The 17,365-nt window shown below is 41.8% G+C and overlaps 2 protein-coding genes across 2 annotated transcripts in view; one reads left to right on the forward strand and one right to left on the reverse strand.

The window, feature by feature from the left end:
* Positions 1-733: 733 nt before the first annotated feature.
* On the forward strand, positions 734-3,254 carry TAF11 (TATA-box binding protein associated factor 11). Its single transcript, XM_053457865.1, has 5 exons — positions 734-939; positions 2,185-2,336; positions 2,424-2,511; positions 2,615-2,711; positions 2,799-3,254. The coding sequence occupies exons 1-5, from the start codon at positions 832-834 to the stop codon at positions 2,927-2,929; spliced, it is 576 nt and encodes a 191-aa protein (XP_053313840.1). The 5' UTR covers positions 734-831; the 3' UTR covers positions 2,930-3,254.
* Positions 3,255-3,390: 136 nt separating this feature from the next.
* Positions 3,391-17,365, reverse strand: part of BLTP3A (bridge-like lipid transfer protein family member 3A) — a 43,405-nt gene continuing 29,430 nt past the window's right edge. The window contains exons 19-21 of the mRNA XM_053457862.1: positions 13,323-13,431; positions 4,435-4,493; positions 3,391-3,843 (exon numbers count right to left, since the gene is read on the reverse strand). Of these exons, the coding sequence (XP_053313837.1) occupies positions 3,733-3,843; positions 4,435-4,493; positions 13,323-13,431 (279 nt within the window). The 3' untranslated portion in view covers positions 3,391-3,732. The remainder of the gene's footprint in view (positions 3,844-4,434; positions 4,494-13,322; positions 13,432-17,365) is intronic.

A 17,365-nucleotide genomic window follows, 5' to 3' on the forward strand; every position in this document is an offset into this window, starting at 1 on the left:
CTCTGCCTCCAGAAAGCCCTTATACCCCCCATATGCCACTCTCCCCTCCCCCGACCAGTGCTCCTCTAGACTTGTCCCCAGTGCTTCAGATTCCTTGGCGTCTAGTGGGGGCAGCCAGTGGAATTCTACACGATGCGCGCAGACAACCTCCGCTGCTGCTGCTGCCGGTACTTCCTCCAGGGCTTCTATGACTGAAGCACTGCGGGGGATCTGGATCTTAGTCTTGCAGTCAGACCTCTATTTGAGGTCTGATTAGAAGACGACCTCAAATATAAGAAGATGGTTATTTTTCAGAGCATTTGCTGAAAAAACTTTGTCTTATAATCGAGCAAATACGGTATATATTTTTTTTATAGTAAATTAGATATCAACATAAGGGTATCTACAGAAAGCCCTTCTTGTCCTGAAAAAAACAAACCATTATATAATGTATGTGGGTACACTCTATGAGAGAGAAGAAAATTTCAGCTAAACACAAGCACTGCATAAATGCCATTGTCACGAAGGGTACAAATTAAAAAAAACATCTCTATCCTTAAGGGGTTAACCTTGCTCTGTGTCAGCCATTTCAAACGCATCCTCTTTTGTACTTGCAGCTTTTTACAACATGTATCTATTGTAGTTGCAAGACATTAAGTGCCTTTTTAAAGCACGGACACTTACTAAGCCTTACAGACTTAATTTTCGTCACAAGAAGCGGACTACAACAAAATGGCGCTTTTGACGGAGACGCGGGTACAACTGCATTTTTATCTCTAATGTTTAGCACGCACAGCAAAGCGGAAGTTGTACCTTTATGTATGATACAAGTTTGCAACCTGAAAGGAAAGCATGGCGGACGTAGTGAATTTGTCAGAAATATCAAACAAAAGCGAAAAAGAAACACCAGATACTCCTGCGGAGCATCGGGTGAAGAAGGAAGATGGGGGTGATGAAGATGTAAGTCATAGAGGATCAGGGAAATGCGTGCATATTTGCAGGCTTGTAAACTGTAGAGATGTGGAGCGAATAGCATATAGAACACCCACTCGATTGACTGAGAAAAGGGAAGGTAGATCGTGTTAGGGGCTAAATTTAGGGTGTTTAGAACGCTTCAGCTGGACTGGTTTCTTTGTATGATTCTGATTGGTCGTTAAAACAAATTGTTGCACTTTGTGGAGATGTATATGTGTTATGGTTGCTCTTAAATATTTATAGCTAGTGCCTGGGGTTTTTTTGTGTATACTTTAACATTCATCTCTGTAGTTATTTTCTCTCCAGGAACGTAAAATTGCCAGTTTGGCTTTTTAAATGATGGCATAACAATATCACTTATTGACTCCCTGCCCTGAAGTATGTTATTTTATAGATTGTCATTAGCACTGAGCCATTCCTACCATAGGCTATATAATGAATCAGCGTGCTTTTGGCTAATATGCCTGAAAACATTATATTATGCAAACGATAGAACTGTTTTTAAAAAGGAAAATAGCACAACATTGTTTGAAAACTTTTTTTTTATATCTGATACTAGTAAAATAATTCCTTAACAATAACACTTATTGATTGCTACCGGATTCATTGCATTAGTAGATAAACTAAAACTTTGCCTAAGTTAGCAAGTTACATAAATTAAGCTTGGAGTTTGCGTTCAACAAAGAGTTAAAACGAGGAAAAATAACAGGTTTTAGTAAAACTAAGCCATTATTTTAAACTACATATAACTTCTACTTTTTGCTTGTATATCATTGACTTTGTCAGAATAGGGATTTATACTGCAAAGTTCAATATATAGATTTATTGTACAGGTATATAATGTATCTGGGGGGGGCAGATTCAATTTAAGTACTTTTAATGTTGTGTTGAAATTATTTTGCTGAATTTAAAATTTAAAGAATTGTGCATAGTAAATTTAGTTAAAACGCTACACTACAGTGAATTTCATAATAAGTGGATTTGTTCTTGGAAATATTTAAATCACACCACTGAGCATACTTGTTGACAAAGCATTTGTTTTTTGAACTTAATGCAATTCTGTATAAACTTTTAAGCGTAATGCATTTCATACCCTCCAAAATGTATTTTCCACTTATTCGGTGGCTGTTCTGATAACGTTGCTTAAACATGGACAAAGACATAGGTCCTATGTAATCTCTTGAACAAAATGTTAGCTTCCATTCCATATTTGTATCGATTAATTTCCAGATGAAGGGAGCAGAAAGCCCATGTGCTCTAGGTGTCTCCGAAAGAGAGGAGAATTCTGATCTTGCCCTCAGCGCTAAGAAAGTAAAACTAGAAGTTAAGGAGCGCAGAGAAAAGAAGCAGAAGGTTGATGAGGATGAGATACAGAAGATGCAGTGAGTGGCTTGAAAGGAGCTTTGATAAGTAGTGTGTGGTTCCTTGGAATTGTGATGTACTAAACTTTTATGGTTTATTCACTCAAGGATTCTGGTTTCCTCCTTCTCAGAAGAACAGCTAAATCGCTATGAGATGTACAGGCGATCAGCATTTCCGAAGGCTGCTATTAAACGGGTATGTCAGACTTTAAATTGAACTGGTGTTCTAATTCTATAGGATTAATTACCATTGATTTGATGTTGCATTCCATAATTACTATTTTATGTACCTATTACAGCTGATTCAGTCCATAACAGGGTGCTCAGTATCCCAGAATGTTGTCATAGCGATGTCAGGTATTGCCAAAGTCTTTGTGGGTGAAGTTGTAGAGGAAGGTGAGTCTGGTGTATAAAATGTGGACCGTAAACTCTCAAACCACTTAATCTTATGTTTATACCAGTCTTTCATCCTCTCGTTTGCAGCTTTAGATGTTTGTGAAAAGTGGGGGGAAAACCCACCTCTACAGCCTCGGCATATGCGAGAAGCGCTCAGAAGGTTGAAATCTCGTGGACAGCTTCCAGATTCCAAACACAAAAAGATTTTGTTTAGCTGACGATGCATGTAAACGATTGTTTCTGGAATTGGGTTAAATGAGATACTCCTGCTACTGTAATGAAGCACAATGAGGCTTTTGTTACTACGTACACCGTATATTTGTAAACAGACTTTTTTGAATTGTATTTGCCCTGCAAGATAGGGTTTCCAGAAGTAGGCTGTAAAGCTCTCATATGTGGTATTCATTATAAGGTAGCCATAATTCCATGAATATATGTTCAAATTTTAATAGTCTTTATTTATTGTGTAAAGAGGGGAGGGGATTTGTTTATTTTAAAGAACCATTCCTTTATATTTAACCTTAATAAACAAAGAATAAGCAATTATAGATTTACTTCTTTATTGAACCTGAAACTCTGCATATATTTCCTTTCATTCTATTGCACGATACTGTTAAAAAACAAAGTAATGTATAACTTTGTCACACAAGGCTTGAAAGACTCACAGCAGGTGGTACTGGTTTTTGTGCCTATCCATTTCAAGGATCCCATTTTATCCATACAAAAAAATAAAACCCCCAGTACTTGTTGCCATTTTTGTGTACATCATTTACCGCCTCAATTGAATGATCCATAAATCTATACTTTGATACTTCTGTTAAGTACTTTGTGCACTAGTGAATCTCTGCCCTCCACTAATAAGGTTTCTTCATGGCTGGAAAAAATCTGGCATACGTTATGTATGTTGCTGATTTAACAGCTGCCATTAGCCATTTCTTAACATACAAATACAACTAGTGGGAACTCTGGGTTAATTGGTAGTAGTAACAGTTGAAGTATTTTACATGCTCCTCCGTAAGCATTAAAGATGGAAGTTAGGGTTATATTTCCAGAGTTCCTGAAGAAGACGATGCACTTGTTCCTCTTGCTGCTTTAACTTGGCTTGTGTGGCTAATAATTTTTTCTGTAATTCCTGTGCATGAGAGACCATAATACACCTCTTATGAATATACATCACTGGGAAGTATGTTTCTCATGGCAAAATATTTGATTAAAATAAAGGAAATTTTTTTTCCTGGTGGCCCATCATTTAAAGTGCATATCAAGGCTGTAAGACATATTTGGTTAGTGATTGCAACCAAGGTTCTCTTGAAAACATTTTCTATTGCTTATGGTTTCTAGACAGTAATGTTTCTCATTGCTAAACTTGGTGTTCTTATGCATGTTCTTTAACACCACATGCCTTTAGCTGATCAAAAAAGAGAACTTTACATGTACGTCGAAGTTCCATCTAAAAACTGTCTGCAGACCGTGGAGGGACTATTAGATAACCCAGGGTGTTCAACCTTAGCGACCCATATTTTGTTTGGTGGCAGAGGACCCAATCAAGATCTCAACAGACCTTGCAAGTCTCTGCTGCATGAAGGGGACCCCCTATTAAGTCACTGACAGGCAATGCCCAAACATCAGGTCTCCCTTACTTGATTTAGTGTATTGAATTGTACAATGAAAATGTTTTCTAACCTAGCTGATATTTTTTCACCATGTTATCTTGACTTCTCACCTCTTTACTTTCAGATGCAAGAGATGGATCTTCTTTATGTAGCTCCTTATCACCATCCCCTACAACAAGCATAGTTAAAAGCCAGGGTTACAAACAGATAACCTAAAGAGTTCTGAATGCAGTAGTTATAGGTTAGGAGACTTATAGGTTAGGAGAGGAGCAAATTTGCGCGATTATAAGAAGACCCCCCAAAATTTGAATATTAATTTAGGGGGGGGGGGAGAAAGCCTGAATATAAAAATACCCTATAAAGTTTTACTAGTAAATAATTCACATGTAAACTATTCATATTTAATAAAAACTATGATTGAGAAAAATGCCCTTTTTGTTTATTTCCTTTTATTTGCCAACCTTCCCTCTATATGCCACTCTGCCTCCATGATATTCCTTTTAACCCCCCTATATGCCACTCTGACTCTAGAAATCCCTTATTACCCCCCTTCCAAATATGCCACTCTTACCCTCCCCCGACTTACCCCTGCTTCCCTAGATTTCTCCCTGTGCTTCAGGATTCCTCGGTGTGTAGTGGTGGCAGCTAGTGAAGATCTGCGAGATGCACGCAGACAACCTCCGCTGCCGGCACTTCTGCCAGGGCTTCTATGAATGAGCACCGGAAGGTCATGTCACGGCGGTGCTCCGTCATAGAAGCCCCGGCAGAAGTGCCGGCAGCAGCGGAGGTTGTCTGTGCGCATCGCACAAACCTCCACCGGCTGCCGGAGAGGAGGCTCCAGGTCCCCTGCAGCGCTGCAGGAAATCTGGATCTAAGTCCTGTAGTCAGACCTCTATTTGAGATCTGATTACAAGACGACCTCGAATATAAGACGATGGTTATTTTTTTTTTCCCCAGAGTATTTGCTCTGAAAAATACCTTGTCTTATTATCGAACAAATACGGTGTGTGTATATCTATATCCTTAGCAAGTCTACAAATTAGGTAAATACCACCTCAGATGAACACATGATAATGACTTATTGAAGAAAAATAAAGCCCATATTAGAAAAACTAAGTACACCTTATGATTCAATAGCTTGTAGAACCACCTTTATCAGTCTCTTACCTCCTTGTGGGGGGGGGGGGGTTTGGCCCACCCCACTCTTCTTTACAGCATTGCTTTAGTTAATTGAAAACCAAACACAGCATAACAGCACAGACATCACACTGTACATTACCACTTACAAACCTAAGCCGTGCTGCCATGTTCTTTCTAGAGACACGGTTTTCTCCTGGAAACCCCTCCAAACAAAGCATACTTGTTCAGACTTTTTCTAATTGTACTGTCATGAACTTTAATGTTTACCATGAAATGCTTCTGGACAACTAATGAGGGAAGACAGTAGAGCGTGAACTTTGTCCACTGTGTTGGGGGGGGGGAGCAGAGAGAGGCAGTGGGGTTGATCGCGAAAGGAGGGGGGACGTTTTTCTGGAAGTAGTCTGCAAGATCTTGGGCACTAAATGCAGATGAGGGAGGTGGTGTGGGTGGGGTGAGGAGAAGGTGCAGAAAAGTCAGAGGAAAGCGATGATATGAGCGAGATTTCCTCCAGACACGCGCAGCAGTACGGGGACATTTTTGTAAATAGTGCGCCTGCCTTAAGTGCCAGGGCTGAAGCGGACGACGTGGAGCGTTGCAAAGTTGAGGGGGAGCAAGTGTGTCATGTGCAGTTGAAAGAGTGTTATAGTGTGCTCTGGCAAGGTCAGGGCAGGTTATAGTAGAAGTCTGGGAAATGCAAAGTTGAATTAGATTAGAAAAATGGAGAGGATCAGCATAGTGCAGATTTCTACAGGTGCAGAGGCGAGAAGGAAGGGAAGTAGGTTTAGGTGTTAGTGTCAGATTGACGGCATATGACAGCAAATCCAGATGCACAGCATCAGTTGCCGCCCACATCGCAAGGGAGGAGGCTCCCTTGATTGTCTTTAATCCAGTTGATCTCCCCAACCGAGCCTGCTCCTCTAGAGACGTACATTATTGTCCGTCTTTGGAGGGGTGGTGGCCCCCCTGATGAGCGGCACCCGGGGCGGACCGCTCCACCCCCCGCTAGGTACGCTATTGCCTTGGACCGACCAGCCCACCGGGAAATCTCCCGGTGGGCCAGTCCGGCCCTGGATGGGTGGTTCCAAATTTGGCGGGGGACAACAGGGGTTGCTCCCCCTTGGCCCCCTGTAGCGACGCCACTGTGAAGGAGCAAGATAGACAGTGTGAGCATATTGTACCAGTGTGATTAGTGAGGGTTACCTGTTAGTGTTTGCAGTTCCTACCTCCAGTTTCTAACTCCAGGTGTTAACTCCTGCTTGCTACTTAGGAACAGGGCCACTTGAAAAAAGGGCCCACAGAGCCAAGGCTCAGAGAGTCAGGCTGTGGATGTTTATAGCTAAGTAGCCCTGCAAGTCTGCAGCTCTATGAAAGCACTCTCATTTTGAAGAATTTTTTTTTTTTTTAATATCTTTTAAATAAATAATTATTTATTAACCCCTCTCTGCCTCCATTGAACACATTTCCACTTGAAGGAACTGGATCAGGGAAGAGAAGAATACAGCTACCCCAAGGGTCTCATTTCCACACGAAACATATGAGCAGTGGAATGCTCAACAAAGAGTGAGTTGCCATTGCCTACATTTAACTGAAATATTTTTTGTCAACTATATAACACTATACTGTGTTTTTTTCTCTCTGTTTTCTATATATACACATTCATATGGAGTTGTACATTTGGAATCTGTAAGGTTCCATTTTTTTATCCTAAATTGATTGAATTTAATTGTTAAATGATAACACCTTCCTTGATAGAGAAGTAAACACATTTCCACAGGGGATACTGTTTTGCCAATTCTGAGACAGAAATATTGGTGGCCAAATATGAGGGGAAAAAAACTGTGGCAAAAGAAATTGGGTGTTTTGGTAAATAGGCACAATCATGTATAGTGCCTTACGCTGAAAAAACTATTTCCAATGCTCCTTAAAAAATTATTGATAAAAAGGTTTTGTACCGTGTTAGCCATACATTAATGCCTGAGGAAGGGACCTAACAACTTGGTCCCGAAGGCTCGCAATTAAACTCTCAGTTAGCCAATAAATGGTATCATTTTAACTATACTTTTCTCCTAAGAAATGATTGTACGTTGATCAAATCACCCCTTTGCCACTTTAAAATGGTTATAAATATATATTGATTTATGTCAATGTTGGCACTAGAGTGACTAGTTTCTGTTCCAGGGAGATTAGAACAATTGGCTGTTTTACACAAAATTATAGAGTCTTTCTCCTACAGCCACTACCTACTCACGGTTGAAGAAACTGGTATAAAATGTTACCGCTTTGAATGCACATTTTGATTACAGAGAGCAAACGCGGCCAACAGAGAAAAGCGAACATGCTAATCTGAAATCCGGTTCATATTACACAGAAAATGGATGCAGAGGAATAAAACTACAATGTGGAACCCCTAACACTAGCAGAATGTGAATCTCTACAGAAAACAAACACCAGCTACAACTGAGGTCAGTAAACCAGATACCAAGACTGATGTTAAACCAGGGCTCGACAAATCCCAGGCGCCAGGTCGCCATGGCGACTCAGAATTTTGTCCTGGCGCCTAGGAGTTTGTCAGCCTCTTACATCCACAAAAAAATGCCCCCGTGTCACCACGCGGGGGCGCTGCTGTTGCTGTCTGCCTAGGAGTCTGGGCAGACAGCACAGCCACTCCGAGCCCGCCCCCGAGCCTGTGATCACTCCCACGGAGTGATCCTGTAGGCTGAAACCGCGATTGCAGAGAAACCTGCAATAGCGTTTTCAGCTGCCACAGGCAGCTTCAGGAAATGGGGTTCAGTGTTGATTGGGTCCCCACACAAGTGTGGGGACCTGACACAACATCCCCCTGCTGCCTGATCGCTCCATGAGAGCGACAGGGCAGCGTTAACCCCTTCAATGCCGCGATCGCGGCATTTAGGGGTTAATTCCCGTTTTTCAAGGGGCTCTGCTGCTGGTGGTCTGCCTGGAAGTCCAGGCAGACCAGCAACAGCAAAAACGAGCCCCCACAAGCCCTTTTGATCACTCCTGTAGGCATGGAAGCCTACAGCAGTCATCAGAGACTCCCCCCTGCAATGGCTGGTCTATAGACCAGCAATTGCTTCCCAGCTGCCAGAGGCAGCTTCAGTGACAGGGGAGAGGGTTCTTTGGTCTCCACATGAGTGTGGAGACGAGCCCCAACACCCCCCTGCTGCCTGATCGCTCCATGAGAGCGACAGGGCAGCGTTAACCCCTTCAATGCCGCGATCGCGGCATTTAGGGGTTAATTCCCGTTTTTCAAGGGGCTCTGCTGCTGGTGGTCTGCCTGGAAGTCCAGGCAGACCAGCAACAGCAAAAACGAGCCCCCACAAGCCCTTTGATCACTCCTGTAGGCATGGAAGCCTACAGCAGTCATCAGAGACTCCCCCCTGCAATGGCTGGTCTATAGACCAGCAATTGCTTCCCAGCTGCCAGAGGCAGCTTCAGTGACAGGGGGAGAGGGTTCTTTGGTCTTCACATGAGTGTGGAGACCAGCCCCAACCCTCCCCTGCTGCCTGATCGCTCCATGAGAGCGACAGTGCAGCGTTAACCCCTTCAATTCCACAATTGTTTATAACACATTCGTGGCATTGCAGGGGTTAACATTTGTCCCCCACAAGCTTGTGGGGACTAAATATCAATCAATGCTGTGCTCCAATGGAACATCAGCATTGAAAGTGTTAAAAAAAATATATATATCAAAAAAAATTATTTAAAAAAAAAAAAAAAACCAAAAAAACAGCACTGACCTGAAAGTCCAGGGTGCTTCCAGGTCAAATGCTGTGAGTTTAGTAAGTGGGCTGATGATGATCAGATCACTCCTAACCAACTGTTAGTTTAAAAAAAAATCCTGGCTCCTAACTTTTTTAGCTGGCGCCTAGATTCACAACAAATTTCTCAAGCCCTGTGTTAAACAACAATGATGAGTGTATTCACTTATCAGGTGATGACACTGAATTTATCACAGATTTAACTCCATCAGTGCCCCAGCCTCTGCTGCAGCGGTATGAGTCTTTCCCATCATCTATGGCATATCGGTAGATCTGTAGTGGGGTTAACTCGCTGCTTTCTAATTAGACCTTCTGGTTGGTGGGACTGATTTGTTTTCTACTTTTGCTTTCACCATGTATTAACCTGGTATTAAGCCTTCACTGGAACTATGTGAATATGCAGCCTGGTAAGATATACTTTATCAGACTATTCTAGGCAACCATCGTCACGGTAACCTCCTTAAGCTGAGGACACATGAGGGTAGGTTTGAGTTTGGGAGGGGGCACTTATGGATTCCTGGGGAGACTCCAGTCCAGTCCCCAGTTTTGTTTAAGTCATTAATGCCCGCTGACATTTGGAACCGAGGTGCTATGGACGTCTGTTACTCTACTCATTGCTCTTTTGGGGTTATACTGGGCTTGGGGTGGGTCACAATCGGAGGTGGTTACAGAGAGGGAGCTCATTTAGGAAACTGTTTTATTACCCATCCTTAGAACCGGGGTTTACCCAGTCGTGGCTTTGGAACTCTGGCTGGCTACTCTGTGGACTATTCACTACTCTGTCGCTCAGGGTTCCAATGACAGATCAAGTCGCTTTTTGGAACATAACATCCTTGGCCCAGAGTTCTCCATTGGTACCCCGGGATTGACGCCGCTCCCTCAAGATCATGAAAGCAATGTAACTATGTAAGGTATGGTGTAAAGTTTTATAAACTCTGGAAAAGCAGTACATTCCAAACAGTGCCCTTCAGGACATATTTGCAAAAGTACAGCTACTTAGATCACCCTGGCTGCCCTGACTCAGTTGGCACAAGTGGTAAAATAATGTGGAACTTTTTTTTTCCTTTTTGAATAAAGGCTACCACCTTCCCTGGGTAGGTAAATATTATGCCAGCCCAGAGTTATTAAAATGTTTTACATTTATTTGACACCCCAGCCTGTGGCACAGTCAGAAATAAAAAGGTTTCCCCAAACAATTAAATACGCTAAACAAAAACACAAAGCCTAACAAAGGAATTCTGGCCCTTAGGTACACAGACAGGAAGTATGTTCTCTCCACCATACATAATGTGCACGTGGTGTCTATAAATGTGAAAGGAGAGGGTGATGCACAGTGCATCATTAACTACAATGAATCATTAACTACAATGAAAACACAGGGAACATCTTTTCGATCAGTTTCTACAGCAGTACCTGGTGTTGCACATATATATCAACCTGGGTGAGGTAGATATGCAAGAACAAAATGTCATACATCTTACTGGCAGCATTTTCCTTGGACAATCCTCCCCATAAAAAATATGCAGTGCCTGCTACAAAAGCTATTATGAAGGCCTCTAGGTACCACTGCCCTATCCAAATACTCTGCATTCATAATTGCTTATTGTCATACCATACTTATGATAAGATAAGGTTTTTTCCAGAGCAAATGCTCTGAAAAATACCCCTCGTCTTATAATCAGACCTCAACTAGGTCTGACTTTTAGACTAAGATCCAGATCCCCTGCGATGCAGGGGACCTGGATCCTCCTGTCCCCCCCCCCACTTACTGGTACTTCTGAGTCCCCGTGCTTAGTCCAGGCAGCGTGTAGAGCTCTATGCGATTCACGTAGACAACTTCCGCTGCAGCCGGGAGGAGGTGCGGTTAGCGGCAGGGGTTGTCTGCGTCCATCGCGCAGACCAGCCGGGGAAGGTCTGCGCGATGGACGCAAACAAGCCCCGCCGGCTAACCGCACCTTCTCCCGGCTGCAGCGGAAGTTGTCTACGCGAATCGCGTAGAGCTCTACACGCTGCCTGGACTAAGCACGGGGACTCAGAAGTACCAGTAAGTGGGGGGGGGGACAGGAGGATCCAGGTCCCCTGCATCGCAGGGGATCTGGATCTTAGTCTAAAAGTCAGACCTAGTTGAGGTCTGATTATAAGACGAGGGGTATTTTTCAGAGCATTTGCTCTGGAAAAAACCTTATCTTATAATCGAGCAAATACGGTATATATCCGACAAGAACTTTGACCCAATTTGTAAACTTATTTCCAACGTTGGTTATGGAAAGTCGCAAAACTCACCTTATTTTGAATCCAACGATTTTGCTTACTAATGTTCCAAATATTGGACAGGACTATATTATTCAAGGCTTTCAAAACCAACAGTAAATCCAACAGAAATATTACAAGGCAAACCCTTGGCAGTAGTTGTGGTTTGGTATAGTGTAGGAGTCACCAAAATCCTGTGTGTGTCAGAGGTCTTACAGGTTGAACTGCATGCTGCATGCAATGTTTAGATAAAAACAAAATTAAGTAAATATCTTAACTAAACATATAATTTTGCTCCTTTTATAAATCAAAAGTAAGACCACACCTTGAATATGCTGTGCAATTTTGGGCACCAATTCTAAGAAGGATGTTATAGCACTGGAAAAGGTGCAGATGTAGGCTACAAAATTAATAAAAGAAATGGAACACTTTAGTTATGAAGAAAGGTTAATTCATTTAAATCTGTTTAGTTTAGAAAAACAGCGCCTCAGAGGGGATAAGATAGCATTATGTAAATATATTCGGGGCCAATAGAAGCCATTGTGTGGAAATAGGACACGTGGTTACGCATTTAGACTGGAAGAAAGGAGATTTAGTCTAAGGCAAAGGAAAGGGTACAATAAGGATGTGGAATTCTCTGCCTGCAGAGGTAGTTTTAATCAGAGTCTGTACAGACATTTAAACAACAATTGGATGAATACTTGCAAAAACACAGGGCCGGCCTTTGGGGTGTGCGACCTGTGCGACCACACAGGGCGCCACACTCCAGGGGGCGCCGCCGCGGAGTCCTCCTCCGCCGCCGCTGCCACGGGGTCCTCCTCCGCTGCCGCCGCCGCGGGGTCCGCTGCCGCCCCTTCTGTACCTAAATCCCGGGCAGGGACGCCCCTTACTCTCCGTGACTCCGTCGCGGTGCCGGGATCTCATGTTGAGCGCCGGACTATTCCGACACTCAACATGAAATGCCGGCAGGACTCCTCAAGGTAAGTTAGGATAAAGAGGGGGGGGGATATTTTGAAGGAAGGGGCAGAGGGGGGGGGGGAGTAGTTTGAAGGGGCAGAGGGGGGGGTAGTTTGAAGGGGCAGAGGGGGGGTAGTTTCAAGGGGCAGAGGGGGGGTAGTTTCAAGGGGCAGAGGGGGTAGTTTGAAGGGGCAGAGGGGGTAGTTTGAAGGGACAGGGGGGTAGTTTGAAGGGGCAGGGGGGGTAGTTTGAAGGGGCAGGGGGGGTAGTTTGAAGGGGCAGGGGGGGTAGTTTGAAGGGCTAGAGGGGGTAGTTTGAAGGGGCAGAGGGGGGTAGTTTGAAGGGGCAGAGGGGGGTTAGTGAGGGGGGGCGCCAGAGGAGTAGTTCGCACAGGGCGCTGGAACACCTAAGGCCGGCTCTGCAAAAACATAATATTCAGGGATATAGTTTTTAAATTATGGGGAAACAGCTTCTTGATCCAAGGAGAGATCGGACTACCATTCTGGGGTCAAGAAGGAAATTTTTTTCCCTAGTTTGTGCAAAATTGGAAAGAGCCAGAACTGAGTTTTTTTTTGCCTTCTTTTGGATCAACAGCAAGAAATAAACAGATATGGGAAAGACTGAACCTGATGGACACATGTCTTGTTTCAGCCTAACTATGTAATTATGTAAGTTGGTTTATCATGTTTCCATATTAATCTTTTTTTCCCCAGAAGATTCTTAGTAAATCTTGATAGTAAAATTAATACTTTAACCAGTAGTTAATGCGACTTACAAATAGTCTCTCTCTCCACATATTTATACAGGAAAAAAAAAATATATATTGTAATTGTATAATTGTAAGAGCTCTATTTGAAGTACTAGGTTCATACCTGTTATGCAAAAGATACCATCCTCATTCCGTTGCACCCTTAGATTCTCTATTGCAAGGGTGACTGGCTCAGGGATAAATGCAGAGGGGTATAGCCGTGGACCATCATCCTGTTAAAAATAACATGTTATCTTAAACTGTTGCAATGTTTTACACTAAATAATTGAGTGTACATATGAAAATAATTAATATGTGCATTAGCCCCACTGTATGCCTATACAATATGGAAAATGCCTTAATTTCCATTTCCCACATTCTTCTCCACAAGGAGATTTCAGCTTCTATGGAGGTATTGGTTTTACAATTATATCAATTAACCTTGGTTGTCTACTTTTTTGTGAGTTCATTAGCATTTCTTGGGAGCTTTAGTCCCAATAGAGTCCAAGCACACAAGATCTGAAAAACAACAGCATTCAAAAAGTACACTATGCAATATGTGACCGTTAAATATTAAAGAGTTTGGAAACATAACCATGTGCATGTATTTAACTTGCTCATATCTGCACCTTAACGACCGATGACGGGGAAAAAACGGTCTGAGAACGACCTCAGATTGTGTTGCTGTAATGCCTCAACATAGAGGCATTCTGCAACACAGAAAAAAACACCGGGGAGCAGTTAGATTTTATAACGTTTTTATTAGTTTAAAAAAAGTTATTTTTAAATATGGCGCCGCCATGCCGCTGGTAAAAGCGTTTAGGAAGCGATCGCCAATCACTTCCTTCACTCAGTTGGTGTTACTGAAATGCCTCGATATTGAAGAAAAAAAAAAAAAAACACAACCTTTCTCCTGGAAATAGCCTCAGAAGCGATTACAAATCGCTTTCATCACTCAGGGGGTGTTGCTGGATTCCATTAGCATTCAGTGATTGACACCCCAAGCCTAAAGATCAGGAGAGTGATCTTGATTTGCCCAGTCACAGGCAATGTTTTTAAACATTTGCCTTTGACTGGTAAAGATCTGTCTCCCTTCATCACTTGCTTTTAGTGAGGGAGAGAGACAGATCGTGTTCTAAAGCAGGTATTCTACTTTTAACAAAAATTGTAAACTATAAAATGTTTCACCACAAAGGCTCTTATAAGAGCCGCTCTTTTTATTTTAACCCCTTCATTACGGTTGATCACTGCATAGGCAGTGATATTTCACAACAGCACTTTTTTTTATGGTACCATTAACCCCTCCTTTGCTGTAGATCAGTCCTTAGGGATTGATCCCATAGCAGCAGCACCTTTGTGCTTACTTTTTTTTTTTTTTTTTTTTAACCAGCCAAACAATCTGACAAACCCATGCATGTGGGGTATCGCTGTACTCAGGAGATGTTCCTGAACACAATTTGGGGGGGGGGTTGGGTGTTTGACAGCGACACATAGCAGGACCTGTATATTTTAGGGCTATAATAACTAATCGATAAAATCGATAATAATCAATAATGAAAATTGTTGCCAACAAATTTCATTATGCTCTGAAAAATACCCCTCGTTTCATAATCCGGTTCAGTCAATATCACGTACAGCAGTTACTACTTTCCAGTCTCTCCCTGCAGCCACACTGATGATTAGACACGCCCCTTTCCTTATAGTGTCCGCACTGCTCAGCAACTCTTCTAACAATAAGTATAAAATTAATATTTGGGCTGCTGAAAGTTAGGGGAGGTGGGGGTTAATTTAGGGGCAGTTATGTTTTTTTTTTTTGTTTGTTTTTTTTCCTGTTTTATGTTTATTTTATACTGGTTTCAATAGACCTATATGGGTTTTACTAAATTAAAATTAACACTGCTTATTGAAAACATGCATTTCATTTAATATCTTTCTTTTTTACATGGACTGGGAGTGTAATCTCTAGAAGAGCTGTGGACTCTTTCTCTCCGACGCTTCTTGCTGCAATCTTCATGAGATGGTTTGGACTTGCTTGCTGCTGATGATGGTCGTGTAGCTTCAGGAAACGACACATTTCGCACATTTTCTTCTAGCAAGCCAACTGCCATTCTCAGAGATGAACTTATTTTGTTGTTAATATCGGCCATTTCGCTTTGGAAGTCTAACATACTTTTTGTAAAGAAATACATGGTGTGGGCACATGAATTTACAGCTTCAGCTAACTGGATTGTTGTTTGATTTAGTGTGTGGAGTTCATAATATATTGCTGAAAGACTTCTCTCCCACACTGAAGTTAAATGTTGCTGCTCTGAATGAAATGAGTCGCTTTGTAGGCCTCTGTTATGAAAAGGTTGGTTGATGTCATCACCATGCTCTTCATAACTCTTTGCTTGATCATTAGATTCAAACATAGGCTTTTTTTTCTCCCAGCCTAGGAAGGTCCTAACATACACTGAACATCTTTCCATTCTCATAACCAATTGTACTAGTTTCTGAATGGTGTTCCTCAAAATGTTCAGTTTCCATTTTGTTCAGTGGCATTTCCGGTGTATTACTATATACAAGGAGACAGTTGTGAGTCTAAATGTTGTGCTTGGGTCATGTACAGGAATCATCTGTGTCCAAAAATCTTGGTTGGCTCCTCACTCAAACTCAAATAAATGAGGATCCAAACATACATTTGGGCAGAGTAGGCTATTACACCGTTGCAGAATGCCTTCTGCAGTGAAGACAAGGGTAAACCACTGCCAGTTGATGTAAGTTAAAGATTCACGTACTTACATTAGTGGGTTAATTTAATTAATTTAATAAGGCTTTCTTAAGGTGCAGTTAAAGGTAAAGGGGGGGCAAACTAAAGGGAATCTAAATCCTGGGGGCAGTGAAGATTAATACTGTATTTATTTCTAAAAGTATTGTGTCAGTGTGCTGTGAAGGAGCCTGTGAATATATGAGGGCACTATGGCATATCTGGGAGGACGGAGTGGCATATCTGGGGGTATAAGGCATACTGGGGTATAAGGCATATCAGGGGGCACAGTGGCATATTGGGTATATAAGGTATATGTGCAGAGTGGCATATCTGGGAGGCGGTGTGGCAAGCCTGGGCTCAAATGTGCATAACTGGGGGAGGGGAATAAAAACAAGAAATGCATTTTATCAGTTTTATTCTGCTGTTTGTTTTTAACATCATGTTTGATTATTAACCCCTTGGCTGCTAAGCCATTTCACACCCTGGTGCTAAGCTAGTTTTCGGCATTTTGGTGCATCTCACATTTAAACGTGTTTCAAGTAAATTTCTTGGGAATAAACTATACAAACCATATATTGTTTTTTTTCAGCACACCCAGCAGATTCCAAATATACCATTTTTATATGTGTATGTCTCATTAGGTTTGCAAAATACAACCAAAAATGGGAAAAACATGTAATTTTTCACTTCCAACTCAATAAAAACTAGTTTGTAATGTTATTTTTCTAAACTCTAATATCAAAACCTGTGTTGCTAAATATTTGTAGTAGGTAACCGGTCTAAAATAAACAGACATTGAGAACAGTAGACTGTGTTTTTCTAATATTTTATTGCTAAAAGTTAAATTTATTAGACTATCACAAAATTCATCTTTAAATTTAATGCATGGCTGCGTCAATTAAACAGGTCTAGCTGCCCGGGATGTTAAAATATGCCAACAAAACTATATATTTTTAGAAACTACACCCCCAGCCGCAGCAAATGAGGTCTTATTTGTATTTGTATCACAAATCTAACTTGCACAACAAATAAGTGAATATCACACACATAAAAATATAAAAAAAATTAAATTAAAAGCGACAAGTTCATTTATGTCTTCCGCACTCCAGGTTTGTCCTAGAAACACATGCAGCCCCTCATTTGATGCGCCAAGGGGTGTAGTTTCTGAAAATATATACTTTATGTACCATAATTTAACTTCCCAGCTGTCTAGAGCTGTCTAAATGCAGCCATCACCCCTAAATGTTTTAAGACAATTTTTTAACAAGATTCTCCAATCTGCTATATCTGAAGTTAAGGTGGTCTAGACATCTGGGAAGTTAAATTAGGGTACATAAAGTACACATTTCAAGAAACTACACCCCTTGGAGCTTCAAATGAGGGGTTACATGTATTTCTAGGACAAAAGTTAAGTTCAC

The sequence above is a fragment of the Spea bombifrons genome, chromosome 2 (genome assembly GCF_027358695.1).
Source record: "Spea bombifrons isolate aSpeBom1 chromosome 2, aSpeBom1.2.pri, whole genome shotgun sequence".
NCBI lineage: Eukaryota > Metazoa > Chordata > Amphibia > Anura > Pelobatidae > Spea > Spea bombifrons.